Source organism: Mastigoproctus giganteus, chromosome 1, assembly GCF_048544385.1.
Source record: "Mastigoproctus giganteus isolate SK-2022 chromosome 1, ASM4854438v1, whole genome shotgun sequence".
Classification (NCBI taxonomy): domain Eukaryota; kingdom Metazoa; phylum Arthropoda; class Arachnida; order Uropygi; family Thelyphonidae; genus Mastigoproctus; species Mastigoproctus giganteus.
Genome location: NC_143575.1, coordinates 257,651,387 through 257,670,166, shown reverse-complemented (window position 1 = coordinate 257,670,166; position 18,780 = coordinate 257,651,387). Strand labels below are relative to the sequence as shown.

At 35.5% G+C, this 18,780-nt stretch overlaps 1 protein-coding gene across 1 annotated transcript in view; it reads left to right on the top strand.

Annotated features, from left to right (window-relative positions):
- Window positions 1-18,780, top strand: part of LOC150091811 (4'-phosphopantetheine phosphatase) — a 154,769-nt gene that overhangs the window by 117,397 nt on the left and 18,592 nt on the right. The window contains exons 9-12 of the mRNA XM_090377091.1: window positions 8,902-8,996; window positions 9,334-9,489; window positions 11,791-11,903; window positions 14,175-14,262. Of these exons, the coding sequence (XP_090233217.1) occupies window positions 8,902-8,996; window positions 9,334-9,489; window positions 11,791-11,903; window positions 14,175-14,262 (452 nt within the window). The remainder of the gene's footprint in view (window positions 1-8,901; window positions 8,997-9,333; window positions 9,490-11,790; window positions 11,904-14,174; window positions 14,263-18,780) is intronic.

The following is an 18,780-nucleotide window of genomic DNA, read 5'->3' as shown; positions in this document are numbered from 1 at the left end:
CTCTGGAGAATGTTAAACAGTAAAGGATTATATTCCATACCATGTTCAACATCTTGACCCTGAAGTTACCAATTGGAATTCGGCTCTTGCTTAGCTGCACAATCCTCATTTTGTTCACCGATATGGCACATTTTAGTCATAATGGAGCCAAAAATACCAGAAGCTTCCATTTATGGGTCCGCGAGAATCCACAGGAAGCAATGGAAAGTAACTTTGAATTTTTTTTTTTTTTTCTGTTGTTGTTGGTGTTTTTTTGTGTGTGTAAATGTGTGGTGTGGTCGTGGTGGCCTTGGTGACCAGCTGCATGGCCTCTTTCTTCTCGCAACTCGGATAGATGACATTTATGTCACAATTTTGCAAAGTGAACCTCTGGCCCTCTCAGAGAACATTTCCCTGCAAACATGATTGCAGATGTACTGCCAGCATGATGGAGCATCCATACGTTTCAGTAGGCACATCACACAGTATCTGAACAAATGGTTGGGTAAGTCCATGGCTAATGGACTGACTGCACCAGTGCAGAATTGGCCACCACATTCATCATATCCCAATCCCTTAGATTACCATGTATAAGGTCACTTGTACCCAAGGTCGACACAAGAAATTAATTACTTTTCAATGCCCCAAGACACATTAATTACACTTCAGTTCTTTGCTACATGTTCACCAATGAAATAAACCAGACTCTGAATTGAAGCTGATGGCAGACATTTTGAACAATTGCTCTAGATTAATTGATGTAAATTGTCCAACATAATCGTTTTATTATTTGTTCATTGTAATATCTTTTTGTAATTTACTGTACAACATAATGTAGCCGACCGGGCTAGCCGAGTGGGTAAAGTACCTGCCCGGCAACCCAAAGGTCGCGGGTTCGATTCCCACCTCGGGCTTGGATCAAAGTACTGCAAAAACCTTGGGAGGTGCAATATGGCCACAGAAGCCGATGCGCCAACAACTACCAAATCAAAAAAAAAAAAAATAATAAAATAATGTAATCTTTCTCCTAATAAAAATACTTTTTCCAATACCAGATTCCTTCCAATCAAGCTCCATTTCAAATAGCCATAGCTCAGCAACTTTTGACTCGTTCATATAACATATCACTGAGAATGATCTCAGGTCACCTTCTGAAATTATGACGTAAAGTTGCAGAACATCTGACAGTGGTAGAGAATGACAGTGGTAGATCTACACTGACAGTGGTAGAGAATGAAAAGGACCTGGGGGTAATTGTGCAGGCAGATATGAAGTTCTCTGAGCAGTGCAGACGGGCTGCAAGAGTAGCTCATGGTGTCTTGTCAATGATATATAGGAATTTTTCTAGCAGGGATAAGGAGGTGATTATTCCCTTGTATAAGGCAATGGTCAGGCCACACCCTGAGTACTGTATACAGGTCTGGAGGCCTCATTTCAAGAAGGATGTAGAGCTGCTGGAACAAAGGGTTGCTCTTATGAAGAAAGGCTTAAGTTTTGCAAATTACAGTGACTGGAGACTAGGCACCGGCGAGGTGATCTGATAGAGGTGTATAAAGCCTTGAATGGTTTGAGCATGCTCAATGCCGATGGAATTCTTCCTCTTGCTCAGAATAATCACCTGAGAGGGCATAAATTCAAATTGAGGAAAGACAGATGTAGGACAGACATGTGGAAATTTGCCTTTAGCCAGCGGGTAGTTGGTTGGTGGAACAGACTTCCATCCCTTGTTGTGGAAGTTGATAGCCTAAATAAATTTAAGGCTCAGCTGGACAGGTATTTCGAATGAACAGAGGGGTAAAATGGGAGTAGTTTTTTCTTTTTTTTTTTTTTTTTTTTTTTTTTTTGACTGATGCTGCATAAGCTTGCTTTCTTGCATCATATGCCTCTACTAATGCTAATATCCTTTATCATTCTTAAAAATGTGGCAGGTTCCTCTATTTTCCTGGATGGATGACAGATAGCTTAGCTTTTACTTTACATCAGCGTTTCCCAAACTGTGTTCCACAGAACACCAGTGTTCCATGAAAAATCGTAATTAATAATTAAAAAAATAAAATTTTTCCGATTTGTAGCGTCCACCTGTTTTTTTATTATTGTAAGTTTTAATTTTTTTTTTTTTTTTTTCCGGTTATTAATATAGTGGCATAGGCTAATAATAAAATAGACAAAGGAACACTTTATTTTGGCGGGCTTTTGCATAGAGAAGTATGTGTAGAGGTAATGACATATGCGAAAAAGTAGCAATGTAGCAATCTAATATGCGATTTAGCCTGGAGTACACTGGTTGAAGCAGGCCTCTGTAGCCAAGTGGTCAGGAGCATAAGTGCAGTGGCACACACTCTTTGAGTAGACTAGGGTTCAAGCCCCTGACTGCTAAATATGGTTGATCTGCCAACCCACACTGGACCAGCGTGGCAGATTATGGTCCATTTTCCTCAACATGAATTGTTGAGGAGGCTTCCATCCTGCGGTGGGTTGATAATGGCTGCAGTTTACCTTTTTTTACCTTTTACATGGGTTGAGGGAGAGGGGGAAGTGAACCGATATCATGCATCGTTCTGGTGGATGAAACAAAGTAGCCTTCCTCTGACACATTCTTGCATGTTTACATAGTGCTGGTGGTGCGGACTGTCTTCGCAGTTACGAGATTAGTTCTGTAGTAGTGTGGAAAACTAGTAAGCATAACTAAACTTGCTTCCTTGTATAAATATTTTTTTGATAATTAGTATTTCAAAATATTATTAAAATAAATGACCATGGATTTGTGGTTTAAAAAAGAAACTTTAAAATGAGAAGCAAGTACTTCTAGTATTGCAGCTGTGGTCAATGGAAACGAACACACTTCAAAGTGAGGATGAACTAATAAAAGACCAAAACGAAAGTATGATGACAGTTATTTGAATTTTGGCTTTACATGTGTTGGAAATAAAGATGCTCCTGATACACAGTGCATCGTATGTAACAAAATACTAGTAAACAGTTCTTTGTCTCCTGCTAAACTTGTGTTCCGCAAATATATTGTGAGATGAAAAGTGTTCTGTGACTAAAAAATTTGGGAAACGCTGCTTTACATAGACAGATTAAATTTTGTAATTTATTGATGTTTATTACCCTAATACATCTATTATAATTACTTAAGCAAGTTCCCGCCCCCCAAGTAGCCTGTCTGCGTGCTTTGAGCACCTATTACATTAACTCTTTCCATGAATATGGTAAATTTTAATCTTAGCATTTTTCCATCATGACTCACTTGCCACATGGCTGAAGTCTTGGAATAAATACTGCCATATTTTACCTAGTACCCCACATGGCTTGTCATAGCATAACAGCTTACTGACTATTATGATATGACCTCAATAAACTTCAGAAATTAATGTGAGTTATACTATTCATTCTGTAAGAAGTGTGGTGTAATTACAGAAATAGTCTTGACTGCATGTCATGGCCTAAGGTGCCAGTGCACCATAAAAAAATAATTTCTTTTTATTGGTTGTTTGTAAGATGAGCTTGAAGAAAAATTCTTTAAAGCATATAACTTTTTAGTTTAAGGGCTGTTTTTATTATTATTTTTTTTTTTAAGAGGAAGCACTATAGATTTGCGTATGTATAAAAGATCTTAATATTCTAGTCAAGCTCTCTACAAAATATGTAAATATTGATCAGGCCAAATAAATTGTTCATAACTGGCTATAGGAAAATGCTTAAATGCTGTAATTTGTTTTTCATGTTGTTATTATTATTTAAAAAAAATATTTTTAAAATAATAATAACTGGCTTCATAACTGACTATAGGAAAATGCTTAAATGCTGTAATTTTTTTTTCATGTTATTATTATTTAAAAATTTTTTTTTTTTTTTTTTTTTTTGCAATGTAATTATTATTATAATATTGTTAAATTAGTACAGCGGATTCTGGTTATTTGGGACACCAGTTAATTGAGGCAGCTGTTTATTTGGGACAAATCTTAAAGAACAGAACCAAATTGAGAAAATAGGCAGGGTTTTCTTAGCTTAACTGGGACAACATGCCGTTTAATCGAGGCAGGAGATCACAGCACTCAAAATTACCCCACGATTGTTTCCAACCATACCAAGTGGTCTGGTCAGATTTCTGAACTTCACAACCATAAAACAATAAAAACAATTAGCAGTTTCCGGTTTATTGCGCTTTACTGTTAGTACAATCTATTATAAATGGATAGTAATCATTAGCAGTTTCAGAGACTCCCTGAAAATATTCTTCCGATTTTCACATATCGTTTAATTTTTTAATTGGTAAGGTAATAAAGTGTAAATTTGTGTTTAATGTATCTTTACTTTTATAGCCTGTGGATAATATTCCTCCTATTTTCGCTTATTATAATCACTGTTTAATAGAATTAAAATTCAATTCACAATGACTGGATAATAAACTCGATCTTATTGAATTTATGATAATACCGATAGCTGGAATTCTGTGGGTTTTTACGTTGAGATAAAATGAGTTTCTCCTTCCATGAAATCTTCAATCATATGAAAACCATAAATTTTCAGAATTTTCTCTTCATTTCTATTTTTTAAGCTTCTTAATTTGTTACTCCGTATCTCAATTGCTTGTATTGTGTTAGTTGCAATTTGTACGTGCCGTGTTCTCTGTTATTGATTGCTTATCTTTTTACTGTTTTAAATTTTAAACTCCCCCTTCCCCCCAAATGTCAGGGAACAGAAATATCAACTAGTTAGTATGTACATATTACAGTACGTATTAATTAAGCTATGCACATAAGAGTAAATTTATTTTTATTTTGCTAACGTGTGGAAAATATTCTTCTGATTTTTACATATCATTTAATCTTTTAATTGGTAAGAGGTAATAAATGTAAATTTGTGTTTAATATATCTTTACTTTTATAACCTGTGGATAATATGTCTGCCAGGGGCAAAGGTTGATGACGTTGTAGAGCGAATATCATCTTTTAAGGGCACAAAAGGTGATATAGTTGTACACGTTGGCACTAATAATATTAAGAGTAGGAGACCGGCAGAATTACTTAACAAGTACAGGTCACTGTTGAACAAAAGCCGAGAATTAGGGTTGAATTTGAAAGTGTCTGCAATTCTGCCCAGACACGATAGGAGGGAGTATAGGATGAGAGCCTTGTCGATCAATTCGGCCCTGGAAAGATTGTGCAAGGCTCAAGGGGTAGAATTTTTTTCAGCCTGGACTGTACTTGTTAACAGGAGAGATTGCTTCTACAGGGATGGGATACACTTAAATAGAAAGGGTGCAAGAATATTTGCTGATGCTATCGAGGCAGTGTTAGGTGGGTCGGAAAACTGCTAGCTTGGGGGGGAGACAAAGACCAATAGATTGACAGTAGCCACTGGCAGAGGTGAAAGAGATTCTTGCACTGCTTCTATTAGAATGAGCAGAAGCCTGAAAAACAAGATGCATGGTATTTCAGAGACTGCTGGGAGCCATTGCGGTACAAGTAAACACATGGGTTGTGTTAGGGTAGCTAAGAATAGAAACAGGTGCAGGTATACTTGCGTGTACACCAATGCTAGGAGTTTAGTAAATAAATTTGATGAATTTGAGGTATTGCTCAAAACATCAAAGGCAGATATTGTTGGGATATCAGAGACGTGGTGTCACACAGATATAAGGGATGCAGAACTGGAATTTGGGGAGTACAACGTCTACAGAAAGGATAGACAGGATAGGAAGGGGGGAGGGGTTATGCTATTAGTTAAGAAACACATAAAAACCAAGGAAGTGAAGCCAGTCGACATCGCTGGACAGTGCAGTGTTGAGTCAGTTTGGTGTGACATAAGCATTGGGAGATCAAAATTGAGAGTAGGAGTGTGCTATAGGCCTAATGACTCTGATGAGTATAATAAGGAACTGTACAGGGAAATAGTGGGCCAGTAAATCAGAGAGTCTTATAATGGGAGATTTTAATTTCCCAGATATTGACTGGAATTTGGGGGCTGGTTACTCACACACTAGCAGGGCTTTTGTGGATTTATTGGATGATTGTTTTCTACATCAGCATGTTCGGGAGGCAACTAGAGGGAGTAATACTCTTGATTTGATTATCAGCAGTGATTCTTCATGCATTAAGAATCTGCAGATAAATGAACCACTAGGTGGCAGTGATCACAGTGTGCTGAAGTGGGATTTACTGAAAGAGGTAACTACCATTAGGGGTAAAGGGAAGGGTTATTGCTTCCGTAAAGGCGACTACGATGGACTGAGACAGTATTTAAATTCTATACAGTGGGACCAACTGATGATGTTACCAACAGCAAATTCAAAATGGGAAGCATTCAAAGAACTTATCTTGGAAGCTACTAGGCTTTACATACCAAATAAGAAATATTGTTCAAGGTTTAGGCCAAAATGGATGTCAGATGAACTAATGAGGCATATGGCAGAGAAGAAAAATGCATGGGATACATATAAATTAACACATGACACAGAAGCCTATGATAGATACAAGTTGATATGCAACCAAGTTACAAAGGAGGTTAGGCAGGCGAAGGCAGATTACGAGAAATCCTTGGCAAGGGATGCAAAGAAAAACAGCAAAGAGTTCTTTATTTATGTAAACTCTAGAAGGAAGGGGATGAATCAGATTGGTCCACTTGATATTGATGGGTCAAGTGTTGATGATCCTGCTCAGGTAGCTAACAAACTAAATGAATATTTTGCATCGACATTCACACAGGAGGAGTTATTCAGCGAGGGGAATGCCAGAGGTGTATTCAACTCTAGCAGTAAGCTACAGAATCTTGAAATAACTGGGAGTAAAGTGGAGGAGAAACTGTTGAAGATAAACACAAGAAAGGCACCCGGGGTGGATGGGATCTATCCAGTTATATTAAAGGAGGCAGCAAAGGAAGTAAGCAAACCCTTAGCCATAATTATGAGAGCTTCCTTGGACTCAGGGGAGGTACCCATAGACTGGAAATGTGCAAATGTGACCCCAATTCACAAAGGAGGATCAAAGGCTGACACAAGTAATTATAGACCTGTGAGCTTAACTTCTGTTCCAGGAAAATTAATGGAGGCACTGGTTAAAGAAGCACTGCAGGATCATTTAGACAAGACTTCAGTTATAGCTCAGACACAGCATGGTTTTGTTAAGGGGAAGTCTTGCCTGACCAACTTGATTGGATACTATGATGCAGTCACAAAAGAACTGGATGCAGGGAATAACTTTGATATTATATACTTGGATCTTAGAAAGGCTTTTGATACTGTTGCACATGGAAGACTGCTACACAAATTGGAGCAGTGTGACATTGGAGGCAAATTGCTGCTATGTATAAAGGGGTGGTTGAGGGGGAGAAGACAGAGAGTGGTAATCAATGGACACTGCTCATCATGGACTAACGTTATTAGTGGAGTCCCTCAGGGCTCAGTGTTGGGTCCATTATTGTTTTCTGTATTTATAAATGATATTGATGATGGTATATCAAGCTTAATGTCCAAGTTTGCAGATGATACAAAGGTTGGCAGGGTTGTCAAGGACACTACTGACACTATGCTGCTGCAACAGGATCTGGAAAGGTTGAGCAGATGGGCTGAGAGGTGGCAAATGAAGTTTAACATTGACAAATGTAAAGTACTACACATGGGAAACAGCAACCCCAGAGCAACGTATCAACTCTGTGGTACTACACTGGCAGTGGTAGAGAATGAAAGGGACTTGGGGGTGGTTGTGCAGGCAGATATGAAGTTCTCTGAGCAGTGCAGACGGGCTGCAAGAGTAGCTCATGGAGTATTGTCAATGATATACAGGAATTTTTCCAGCAGGGATAAGGAGGTGATTATTCCATTGTATAAAGCAATGGTCAGGCCACACCTAGAGTACTGTATACAGGTCTGGAGGCCTCATTTCAAGAAGGATGTAGAGCTGCTGGAACGAGTACAGAGAAGGGCAACAAGATTAGTGAATGGAACAAAGGGGTGCTTTTATGAAGAAAGGCTTAAGTTTTGCAAATTACAGTGTCTGGAGACTAGGCACCAGCGAGGTGATCTGATAGAGGTGTATAAAGCCTTGAATGGTTTAAGCATGCTCAATGCTGATGGGATTCTTCCTCTAGCTTAGAAAAATCACCTGAGAGGGCATAAATTGAAATTGAGGAAAGACAGATGTAGGATAGACGTGCGGAAATTTGCCTTTAGCCAGCGGGTGGTAGGTTGGTGGAACAGACTGCCATCCCTTGTGGTGGAGGTTGATAGCCTAAATAAGTTTAAGGCTCAGCTGGACAGGTATTTTGAACGAACAGAGGGGTGAAGTGGAAGTGGGTTTTTTTTTTTTTTTTTTTTTGGCTGATGCTGCATAAGCTTGCTTTCTTGCATCAAATGCCTCTACTAATGCTAATATTCCTCCTATTTTTGTTTATTAGAATCACTCTTTAATAGAATTAAAATTCAATTCACAAACGTGATCACAATGACCGGCGCTTACTACATATTGTATAGTGAACTGTACTTTGCTATGGTGAGTCCGTATCGCACAGAGAATCAATCATTACGATTGATTCTCTATGACGTTACGATTGATTTTTAACTATTTACGTGAAACTTTGCATAATTGGGCAGCTGCTTAATCGGGCCAAAATGCACTAGTCCTGATGTGTCCCAAGTAACCGGAATCCACTGTATTAAATTTTTTGTTGCTATTTCACTTAATAAAAAAAATGAATATTGTAGTTCAGCTGTCAAAAGATTTTCTTGACTAGACTTAAACAGATTTTTGACCTATTGAGAAAGACAAAAATGAATTATTTTATTTTAACATTTCATACTTAAACCCAGAGTCTTTAAACTTAAAGTTATATAAATTTTTTGCTTTCCTTAGATTTTTATGTCCAGGTATTGTTATTAAACTGTTTTACAGATGTAATTAATAACAAGCCCAAACCTTGCAGATACAGAAAAGTATTCGTGGGGAGAAAACTATGCTGGAAGTTCGGGTTTGAGAAGTCCAATTCCCACACAGCTAAATTCACAAAACAATGCAATGGTAAGCCCTCTGAAATGTAAATTTTAATATAATTATTTTCAATATTTATAAAAAAAACTAATTAAAAAATTATTTAGTCTGTTAATGAATGTACCAGAATGAAGTAAATCAGCTTAATAAGCCAGCACAGGACTATGAAAGTGCAGCTTTTGGTTTGCTTGTTTTTTTTTTTATATGCAAAATTACTGAAATATTAAGGGCATTTTGTTAGTATTGTAAATAATACTAATTTTAAAAATAAGCATTAGGTATAGTTAATTTTTACTGTTTGTATTATGAAATTTGTATAAGATATATTCATTGGAATAATGAGAAATTAACTTTTTTTTTTTCTCAGATTGATCAACTTGAGATGGACAGATATGACTGGCAGTTAGTTTACTGCCCATTATTAAAGTATCCTGCTGATTATGTTCCTGATACAGTTGATTTAACCCAAGATGCTGATGCCAGAGAATACTGGTTAACCTGCTTTGAGGATGCCATTGACAAAGTAAGAGAAGAAAACTTTTGATTTTTTTAATTATTAAAAAAAAAAAAAAAATCAAAATGATATTTTTGATTCAAAACTTTATTGCAACTGAACTAATAAAGAATACACTGAAAAGTAAATTACATTTAGAAAGAAAAACACTGATTTTTCAGAGTTTTTCTGTCTAATAAAATTTAGTCTTCAAGATTAATCACCCTTATCACCTTAAGAAAGTGGCACTTTATGTAATTACATTTTACTCAGTAAATTGTTGGTCAGTGTCACAAAAAAGTTGGTCATAAGCACCTCACTGAAAGAGAAAAAGATCCACAAAATAGAGACCTTGTTTGTGCATAGTGTCAGTCATTTATAGACACTGATTATAAGGGAAAAAGCATGGGGTAGCATACTACTAATGGTAAATTCAGCATCTTCTTGATTCTTCTAATCACAGTTTGAAACATTGTGTATTAAACCATTTATGAACTGAATGTCCAACCAAGTGTGCAAAGTTCTGAAAAAAATATCTTACCCATTGCCCTTGCAAACTGCAACTATTACTACATACCACAGCAAAGTACATTATTAATTTTTTATCCAGTAATGGACTCGCATGCTGATGATTCTTGCCTATCTAAAATTTGTCAGTAACAAAGCAACATTCCAGCTTTTTCCTTGTGCTGAAGGCTAACACTACATGACATTAGAAGCTCCTAGTGAATAATGCACTAGACTTGAACTTAGGTGTGACTAACAGTTGATGACATTACAAAAAAGATAATAGAAATGCAGTTTAATCCATTTGGCTTCATTTTTTATATTGCATTATACAAGAAGCCTTACACTGCAGGATTTAAGTAACAAGTATAAAATTGATTAAAAAGCTAAATATATCTAAGGCAATTTAAAAGTTGTAAATAACAGACTAATGTTTAATGGAAACAAATATGTGACTGCAGCACATAAAATAACTATTGTATAAAAATATATGCAAAATACTTTGTGTAAAGCTGTCAAATTTATATTTATGAATCTATTTCAAAGTTTGTGTGTATATAGAATTTCTGTAACATGGGGCATACTCACCAATTATTGTATTCAAATCTTTCTGGAAATGTTAATAGATCTAACATTCAGATATGTGGAAATAAAAATTCATTTATTGTACATTGAAGACGTTCATGCGGTTGACATTTTAAGAACTGTGGCTGATGTCCTGTTATCAGAGAATAAACCAGGTATTTCATTTTATTTATTTATATTTTCCTCTCCCAACAGAATGGTATGTCATTGATTTTCATAGTGAGCTGGGAGGAAGCTTACTTCATGGCCAGCTCATTCATCTTATCTTACCCTCTTGAATTATTTCTTTGGTGAGTAGATGGAAAATGAAGTTTGTTCCACCGCTGCTGACCAGTATGGATATATTAACGAAAATAATGTGTGTCCTGCAGAATTTGGTGTGATATGTTATGATTTATATGACAAAAATTGAATACCATCTTTGATGTGTACAGAACTACCAGTTTAGCACATTCCAAATTTTATTAGCTTGAAATAAACTTTGTTCTTCTAAATGTAACTTGCTTGTATTTCTATCTTTATAGTTTAGTCACAATTAATTTTTGAAATTAGGAAAATCATTCTATCATAATTATCAGGGTAAAATTCAAGGTGTATTTACACCTTGTTGTGTCTTGATAATTATTGTACGTATAGTGTCTCAAAAAAATGTCTTAACAGTTAATTGTTGTTATAATGTTCTACTTAATAGAAATTATGGCCAATGATAAGCAGAGGATCAAAAAGCATTACGGCCATTTGGGTGCAACACCAGTTTCCTTGTTTTGGACTCCTAAAAATTAGTTTTAGATTTTGTTTACTTTAGATACAAAATGAAGCTAGAATTTCAATGCAGTTAATGTATGATATACTTTGTTCTTTTCTCAAATCTTGGCACATTTGTAGAAAATCTAGTGTTTGGATAAAGATTGTCATTTAATTGCAAAGTAAAAATATGAAGTTAATGCCATTATGTGCATAGTTTGGTTCATTTCTGATTACTAATTTTCCTTTGAAATAATATTCACTTTTGGATGAAAAAATTTGTGGCTTCTTGTATAGTACATAAAATGTACCATAAAATCATGGCACATAAAATGTAGGATGGTAAATTTTTTTTTTTTTTTTTTTTTTTTTTGTATATGTCCATAATTCCTAATTATAATGAATTTTAAAAAAAATGGCTCTTGAAATTGAAATCAAATTATATAACTTTTCAAAAATACCTAACTGTCTAAATTCTTTAACTTCCATTTCTAGTTTGTAGAAAGAGCAATAAATAGTCAAATCCATCGTTCAGATGTTCGTTACAGGGCACTTTTGTTTCGTGACAAGTATGTTAAAAGATTGCATCATTTAAGGGATCATCCTTTGTGAGTATTTTCCATCTTTTTTTCTTTATTATAAAGAGCTCTTAAAATATTTTTTTACAATTTGTAACTTTTTAAATTATCAGTATCACTCTCTCTTTTACCATTGTTTGGTTTGTTCTTTGAAGTCTCTACCACTAATTATAAAGAGCTCTTAAAATATTATACTTTTTATAATAACTTTGTAAAATGTCAAAGATCATTCTCTTTTACCATTGTTTGGTTCATTTTTTGAAGTCTCTCCAGCAAGGGAGCACTGATTGAACTGGTCACCATTTTCACAGTTGTCATGAGGTGGGTTAGTGTGTGTCTGTGTGTGCGTGCATAACTTTAATGGTTTCTTGATCATTTGTTTTAAATTTGTGGTGTTAGTTTATCATTCTGATTATATTGGTGTGCTTATTTTTTAATCAGACAAGTAGTTATATTAAAAGTTAAATTCTTGTATCAGGATGGACCCCTATATGCTGAACTTGTAAGGTGGTTCAGTTTTTGTGCAATCATAAAAGTATATAACTGCTATAGTGTTATGTTTATACTATAAATAGTATTGTAATTTATTTTATAGAATGTTTTATACTGTTGTTTGGAACAGTTAATTAAAGGAGTAGTTTAAAATTTATGATAGTAATAATATTTACCATATAGTGGCAATGAAGCCACAGGCTTTTGCTGCACTGGCAAAAAAAAAAAAAAAAAAAAACCAATTAGATAAGAAAATACAAATTATATATTTCCCTCCTCACACAGGTAAGTATTCAGTTGACCTTTGAATTTATTAAAACTGTCAACCTCAACTACCTGCGAGGGCAACTTGTTCCAGCTATCAACAACTCACTGTCTAAAAGAGAACTTCCTACAATCTAATCTAAATCTCAAGCCCTGTAATTTTAATTTATGGCCCCTAGAATAATCCCTCTCAGAGCCTTATAAACCTCAATCCGGTCACTTCTGAGGTGCCTAGTTGACAAACTCTGTAGCCCACATAATCGGAGTCTTTCCTTATATGGTTGTCTTTCTGCCAATCTCACCATTCAAGTTGCCCATCTTTGAACCTTTCAAAAAGCTCTGTGTTTTTTTTTAGATGAGATCTCAAACTCGAACACAGGATTCCAAATGTGGTCTTACAATTGCCTTATACAGTGGAATTATGACCTCCCTATCTCTACAGGATAGCATTCAATAAATAATCAATAGGATACCATGGGCTTTTCTCACTACATGTTTACACTGTTCAGAAAACTTCATATCTGCCTGTATTGTAACTCCCAGGTCCCATTTCTCCTCATTCTGCTAAATGCAAGGTCTAAAAGACCTTACATTTAGCAGAATTAAAACATAGCTGCCACTTCTCTGACCATCTTTGAAGTCTGTTCAAGTCATGATAATCAGTAACTGGCAAGTGCAATTTACAATATGGTCCAGTCAGTTAGTGTCACACCTCCTGTATTTAAAATTGCAGCATTGAATAGTTTAATAAGTACTTGATCATATAAATGTTTCATTGAGTATAGCATAGCATATTGTAATATTTTATATTCAGTTTGCATTTTTTGTGTAACTATGGTTATCTAACTTTTAGATATTGTTAGAACAATACCTAAAAGTTAGCATAGTGATTTTAAAGTCATCGCACTTTTCCTTGGATAGCATCAGTTGCAGTTCTGGTATATGAAGCAGGCAGGTATGGTATAGTAAGCCATACCTGAGAGTAGTTTCATCATCAGTATATAAGTTTATGAAACTACTAAAACTATTGCATTGATATACCAAAACAGAGATTAATACTCCTGAGAGATTTCACCAGTAAATAATCAAGAAAAGGTCACACACAGAAGATAATCTTTTCTGAATATTATACTTTTCTGTTTTTTATAAAATGAATAAAATGTCTGGCCAAGGGCATTATGAAAGCACAAAAAAGAATAGCTCATCATCAAGTTATTTCAGTGATAGAGTGTATAACATAATGGAATATTGTATATGCATGATAATTGATACCTCTTTTATAAACACAATTTTAAAAGTTGATATTTGTGAACTGTTAGACGTTGTAGTAGGTATTGCTTTACATCCTTTATTCCCCTTGTGCATATGTATAATGATACAATATATTAAAAAATATTGTTAGAAACTGAATTACTGCATTTTTATTAATAATCACTTAAAACTATTTGTTTTATTAATCTTATATATGAACATTTAGCTTGTAACCCAAGTACAGTATTTTAAATACATTATATTTATTTATTTCAGTTCATGATTATTTTTCAGTGCCTATGGCTCACTCACAGTAAGAAGTTTACTAGATATGAGAGAACACTGTCTGAATGAGGTTGACTTTCCTGATCCCTATTTACAGGTAATTATCTACTTTTGCTATATATCAAGAAAGTTAGTGCTTTTGTATATTCCTTTTGAAGGTTTGTCATTCCTGTTGTTGTCATTAGTAGTAATGTTGTTGTCATTAGTAATAAATCATCATCATCATCAGCCATTTTCAATCCACTGCAGGATGAAGGCCTCTCCAGCAACTTTCCAGTTCCTTCTGTTTTGAGCACTGGCCATCCATTTACTACCCAAAAACTCATGAATTTCATCTATCCATCTCCACCTTTTGTCTTCCAGGTTTTCTTCTAGCTCCTCTTGGGTACCATTCTGTTATTTTCTTAGTCCATCTGTCATCATGTCTTCGAGCTATGTGTCCTGCCCAAGACCATTTTAGTTCTTTAGTTTTGATAAGAATGTCCTTTACTTGAGTTTGCTGCCTAATCCATGTGTTTCTCTTCTTATCTAACAGTCTGATTCCCAATATAATTTGTTCCATTCTTCGCTGTGTAGTTCTCAGCTTCTCTTCCATTCTTTTGGTGAGTGCCCAAGTTTCACTTCCATAAGTCATGGTGGGGAGTATACATTGATTCATTATTTTACGTTTCAGACAAACTGGGATACTGCTCTTCAGTATCTCTAAATAGCAGTATAGTAATAAATACTATACTGCTATTTAGAGATCTCCATATTATATAGGAATTCTAAATATAATTCCTGCATTACAGTATTTTTATGTTGCTGTAATATCTTTATTTATTATAACTTTTATTAACTTATTAGCAGGCACAAGGCTTATAGCTAATTTTGCTTGTCACTTGCTTGGAGAGATTTTAATTCTTTCAGATAGAGGAATTCTTTAAAAGACTTCTTAGTTAGCCAATCTCAGGCAGGGGATAAATTCCTTCCAGATTTTTCATCCAGATATTCTCCAAGTTTAGCAGAATTGAAATATAGCTGCCACTTCTCTGACCATCTTTGAAGTCTGTTCAAGTCATGATAATCTTCTGTAACTGGGAAGTGCAATTTACAATATGGTCCATTTAGTCCAAATTTTTCATCCAGCACCACATGAAAATCTGCCTCTGAAAACTTAAGTTGACATCGAAGGCCTCAACTAACAGCTTAAGTTTTCGTTAATTGATTTGTTACCAATAACAAAACCTATTTACATGCATTGACAATGCACACAGCCAAAATCAAAGATGATAGTGATGTATTTATAGCTTTCATTACTGGTTTAAGTTTTAAAAGAGGAATAATTTTGCTAAATGACAGATCTTATGCAAGAAGTCTTGTTCATAAAAAACAACTAGACAATTCCATAACCTAAAAAAATTTCTCAATGCCATTGAAGCACAGTAAAAAGTAATGGGCTGACATAATTTCTATAGAAATTCCTGGACAATCAATTCTAATTTGTTGCTCTGGAGGATGACCAATCTAAAACTAAGCCCTCTATGAAAGTATTGTGTGATTTTCCACTTATCACTCATTTAGAGAGGTCTGGATTTGAATCCTGTTGGAGACTGGAAGAATTCTTAAAAGTTTTTCATTATTAAGATCAGTCCATAAACACACATTTGTATGGCCCAGGGTGCTTGAAGTGCTACAAAATCAGCAACTGAGCTAAATTTACTGATTCTCAGGTGGTTTGCCAGATTCCCCAATTTCTTAATCAGCTGGGAGTTAAGGTAGTACCAAATAATGGATTGCCATATTTGTGTGTCTGAACTGTGGTAAAAAAAAAAAAAAAAAATCCAATTAAAGAATTTATACTCTAGAATTGGAGTATTTCACTGCTCAGTGTAGTAGTTGGAATGAAATGAAAATTCATATACTTTACACACATTTCATTTTGAATTGCTGAGAGACTTTTTGATCTCGCTGAATGCCAAGAGCCAAGTACTCGACTTTATCACTTTCATGTTCAACTCAGAGACAAATACAGTGGTTCACTGTTCTGCATGTGTTGCTGATATCTGTTGAAATTGTATAGCAAACAACAAGAAACAAACAAACAAATATTACAAGTGGAAACAAATAGATCTGACAAAATTTGCTGTAAGTATACATACTTCTATAAATTAATATATACTTCAACACATTTAATCTCAAATTGAAATGATAAAAAAATTAACCCCCCCCAAAAAGGGGGGGTTCATTTTTATATTTTCAGTCAGAGTGTGAGACATTTCCCCCTTGAGGGAAATGTCTCACACTCTGGGAACCTCTGTGCTATATACTTATATCTAAGATACCACCAAGATAGCTCTTTTGAAGCTTACTGGCACCTGCTAGCTAGCTACTGAGAAGCCAATAAGCTTCAAAACAGTTGTCCTGATGGTGGCTCAGATTTCTAAATCTATAGTAGATTGATCTTTTCAGGTGATACTACACAATTTAAAAAGATATTAGCAATTTTGACAGAACCATGGACAGTGGTATTTTTCTCTGAAGTGAACATAAGGTCAAGACTTCAGTTTTCAGTGAGAGTCTCTGTGATTGAAATCAAACACACGTAAAGCATATAAGTTTTGAACTAAATAATTATGGGAAAATTAATTTTCCCGTAATCCTTTAATTAAAGAAAAATTAATTCACCCCTTATATGGTCCTTGAGGTTGTCACAGACATTTTCTCAGATATGCCACTCTTTTCCTCTTGTATATAAATGACCTTCTTCATTGACTGAAAATCCTATTTGCAGACAATACAAAGGTAGGCAGGGTTATCAAGGACACTACTGACACTATGCTGCTGCAACAGGATCTGGAAAGGTTGAGCAGATGGGCTGAGAGGTGGCAAATGAAGTTTAACATTGACAAATGTAAAGTACTACACATGGGAAACAGCAACCCCAGAGCAACGTATCAACTCTGTGGTACTACACTGACAGTGGTAGAGAATGAAAGGGACTTGGGGGTGGTTGTGCAGGCAGATATGAAATTCTCTGAGCAGTGCAGACGGGCTGCAAGAGTAGCTCATGGTGTATTGTCAATGATATATAGGAATTTTTCTAGCAGGGATAAGGAGGTGATTATTCCCTTGTATAAGGCAATGGTCAGGCCACACCTAGAGTACTGTATACAGGCCTGGAGGCCTCATTTCAAGAAGGATGTAGAGCTGCTGGAACGAGTACAGAGAAGGGCAACAAGATTAGTGAATGGAACAAAGGGGTGCTCTTATGAAGAAAGGCTTAAGATTTGCAAATTACAGCAGCGAGGTGATCTGATAGAGGTGTATAAAGCATTGAATGGTTTGAGCATGCTCAATGCTGATGGGATTCTTCCTCTAGCTCAGAATAATCACCTGAGAGGGCATAAATTCAAATTGAGGAAAGACAGATGTAGGATAGACGTGCGGAAATTTGCCTTTAGCCAACGAGTGGTTGGTTGGTGGAACAGACTTCCATCCCTTGTCGTGGAAGTTGATAGCCTAAATAAGTTTAAGGCTCAGCTGGACAGGTATTTTGAACGAACAGAGGGGTGAAGTGGGAGTGGTTTTTTTTTTTTTTTTTTGGCTGATGCTGCATAAGCTTGCTTTCTTGCATCAAATGCCTCTACTAATGCTAATGCTATCCATAGTTTTGCCGATGATAGCACATTGCATTCCACTTTCCATTTTGAGAAACCTTTTCCTGCTCAATCAGCTTCAACTTCTTGAAAATCTGCTACCAATTCCTTAAATGCCAATCTCCAGGTAATTCTCCATTGGGGCAAAAGACAACTTAGTTGATTTCAATCCTTTTAAAACTCAGTCTTGTCTTATATCTTGCAAAAAGGATTCTTCTGCTCCTATGCTTAACTTTGGTGACACTCCGATTTCTAGGCAAGTTGATATATCTCTTTTGGGGATTACCCTGACTTCTAATCTCTCTTGGCACAAGTAAATTACAAATATTGCTTCCTCTGCATCTAAAAAACTTGGTTTTCTCTTTTGCTCTTTGATTACTTTTCTTCCAAACAGCTGTTCACTCTGTACAAATCGTAAATCTGCCCTACCATGGAATCTTGTTCCCACATCTGGTGCGGTGTCCCCAAAACCTCTCTCAGACTTCTAGATTCCATTCAGAAGAGGGCAGTTAGGTTAATTAATGACTCATCTCTTACAGAGTCTCTCCACCTACTGTCTCATAGACATACTGTTTCTACACATACATACATGCCTTTTCTACACATACTTCCATGGGCACTGTTCTTCTGAATTGGCTTCCATAATTCCCGCTCTCTCTTTCAAAACAGTCCAAACACGTGCCAACACCCATTTACTGTCCAACTTCAAACTCGCAGAACCAACTTTTCATCTTCCTCGTTTATTCATTCAACTGCCATTTTCTGGAACAACCTTCCTTCATATGTATTTCCTGAAAATTACAGTCTACAGAAGTTCAAGTCTAATGTCAACAAATATCCTCTCTCATCTTCTCAACCTCCAACCCAAGCATGGTACTAAGTACCATAGGTTCTAACACCTCCCTTGTTTGGGGTTTTCATAAAAAAAAAATATATATATATATATATATAAAGGTGAACTAATGTAGATTAAATTA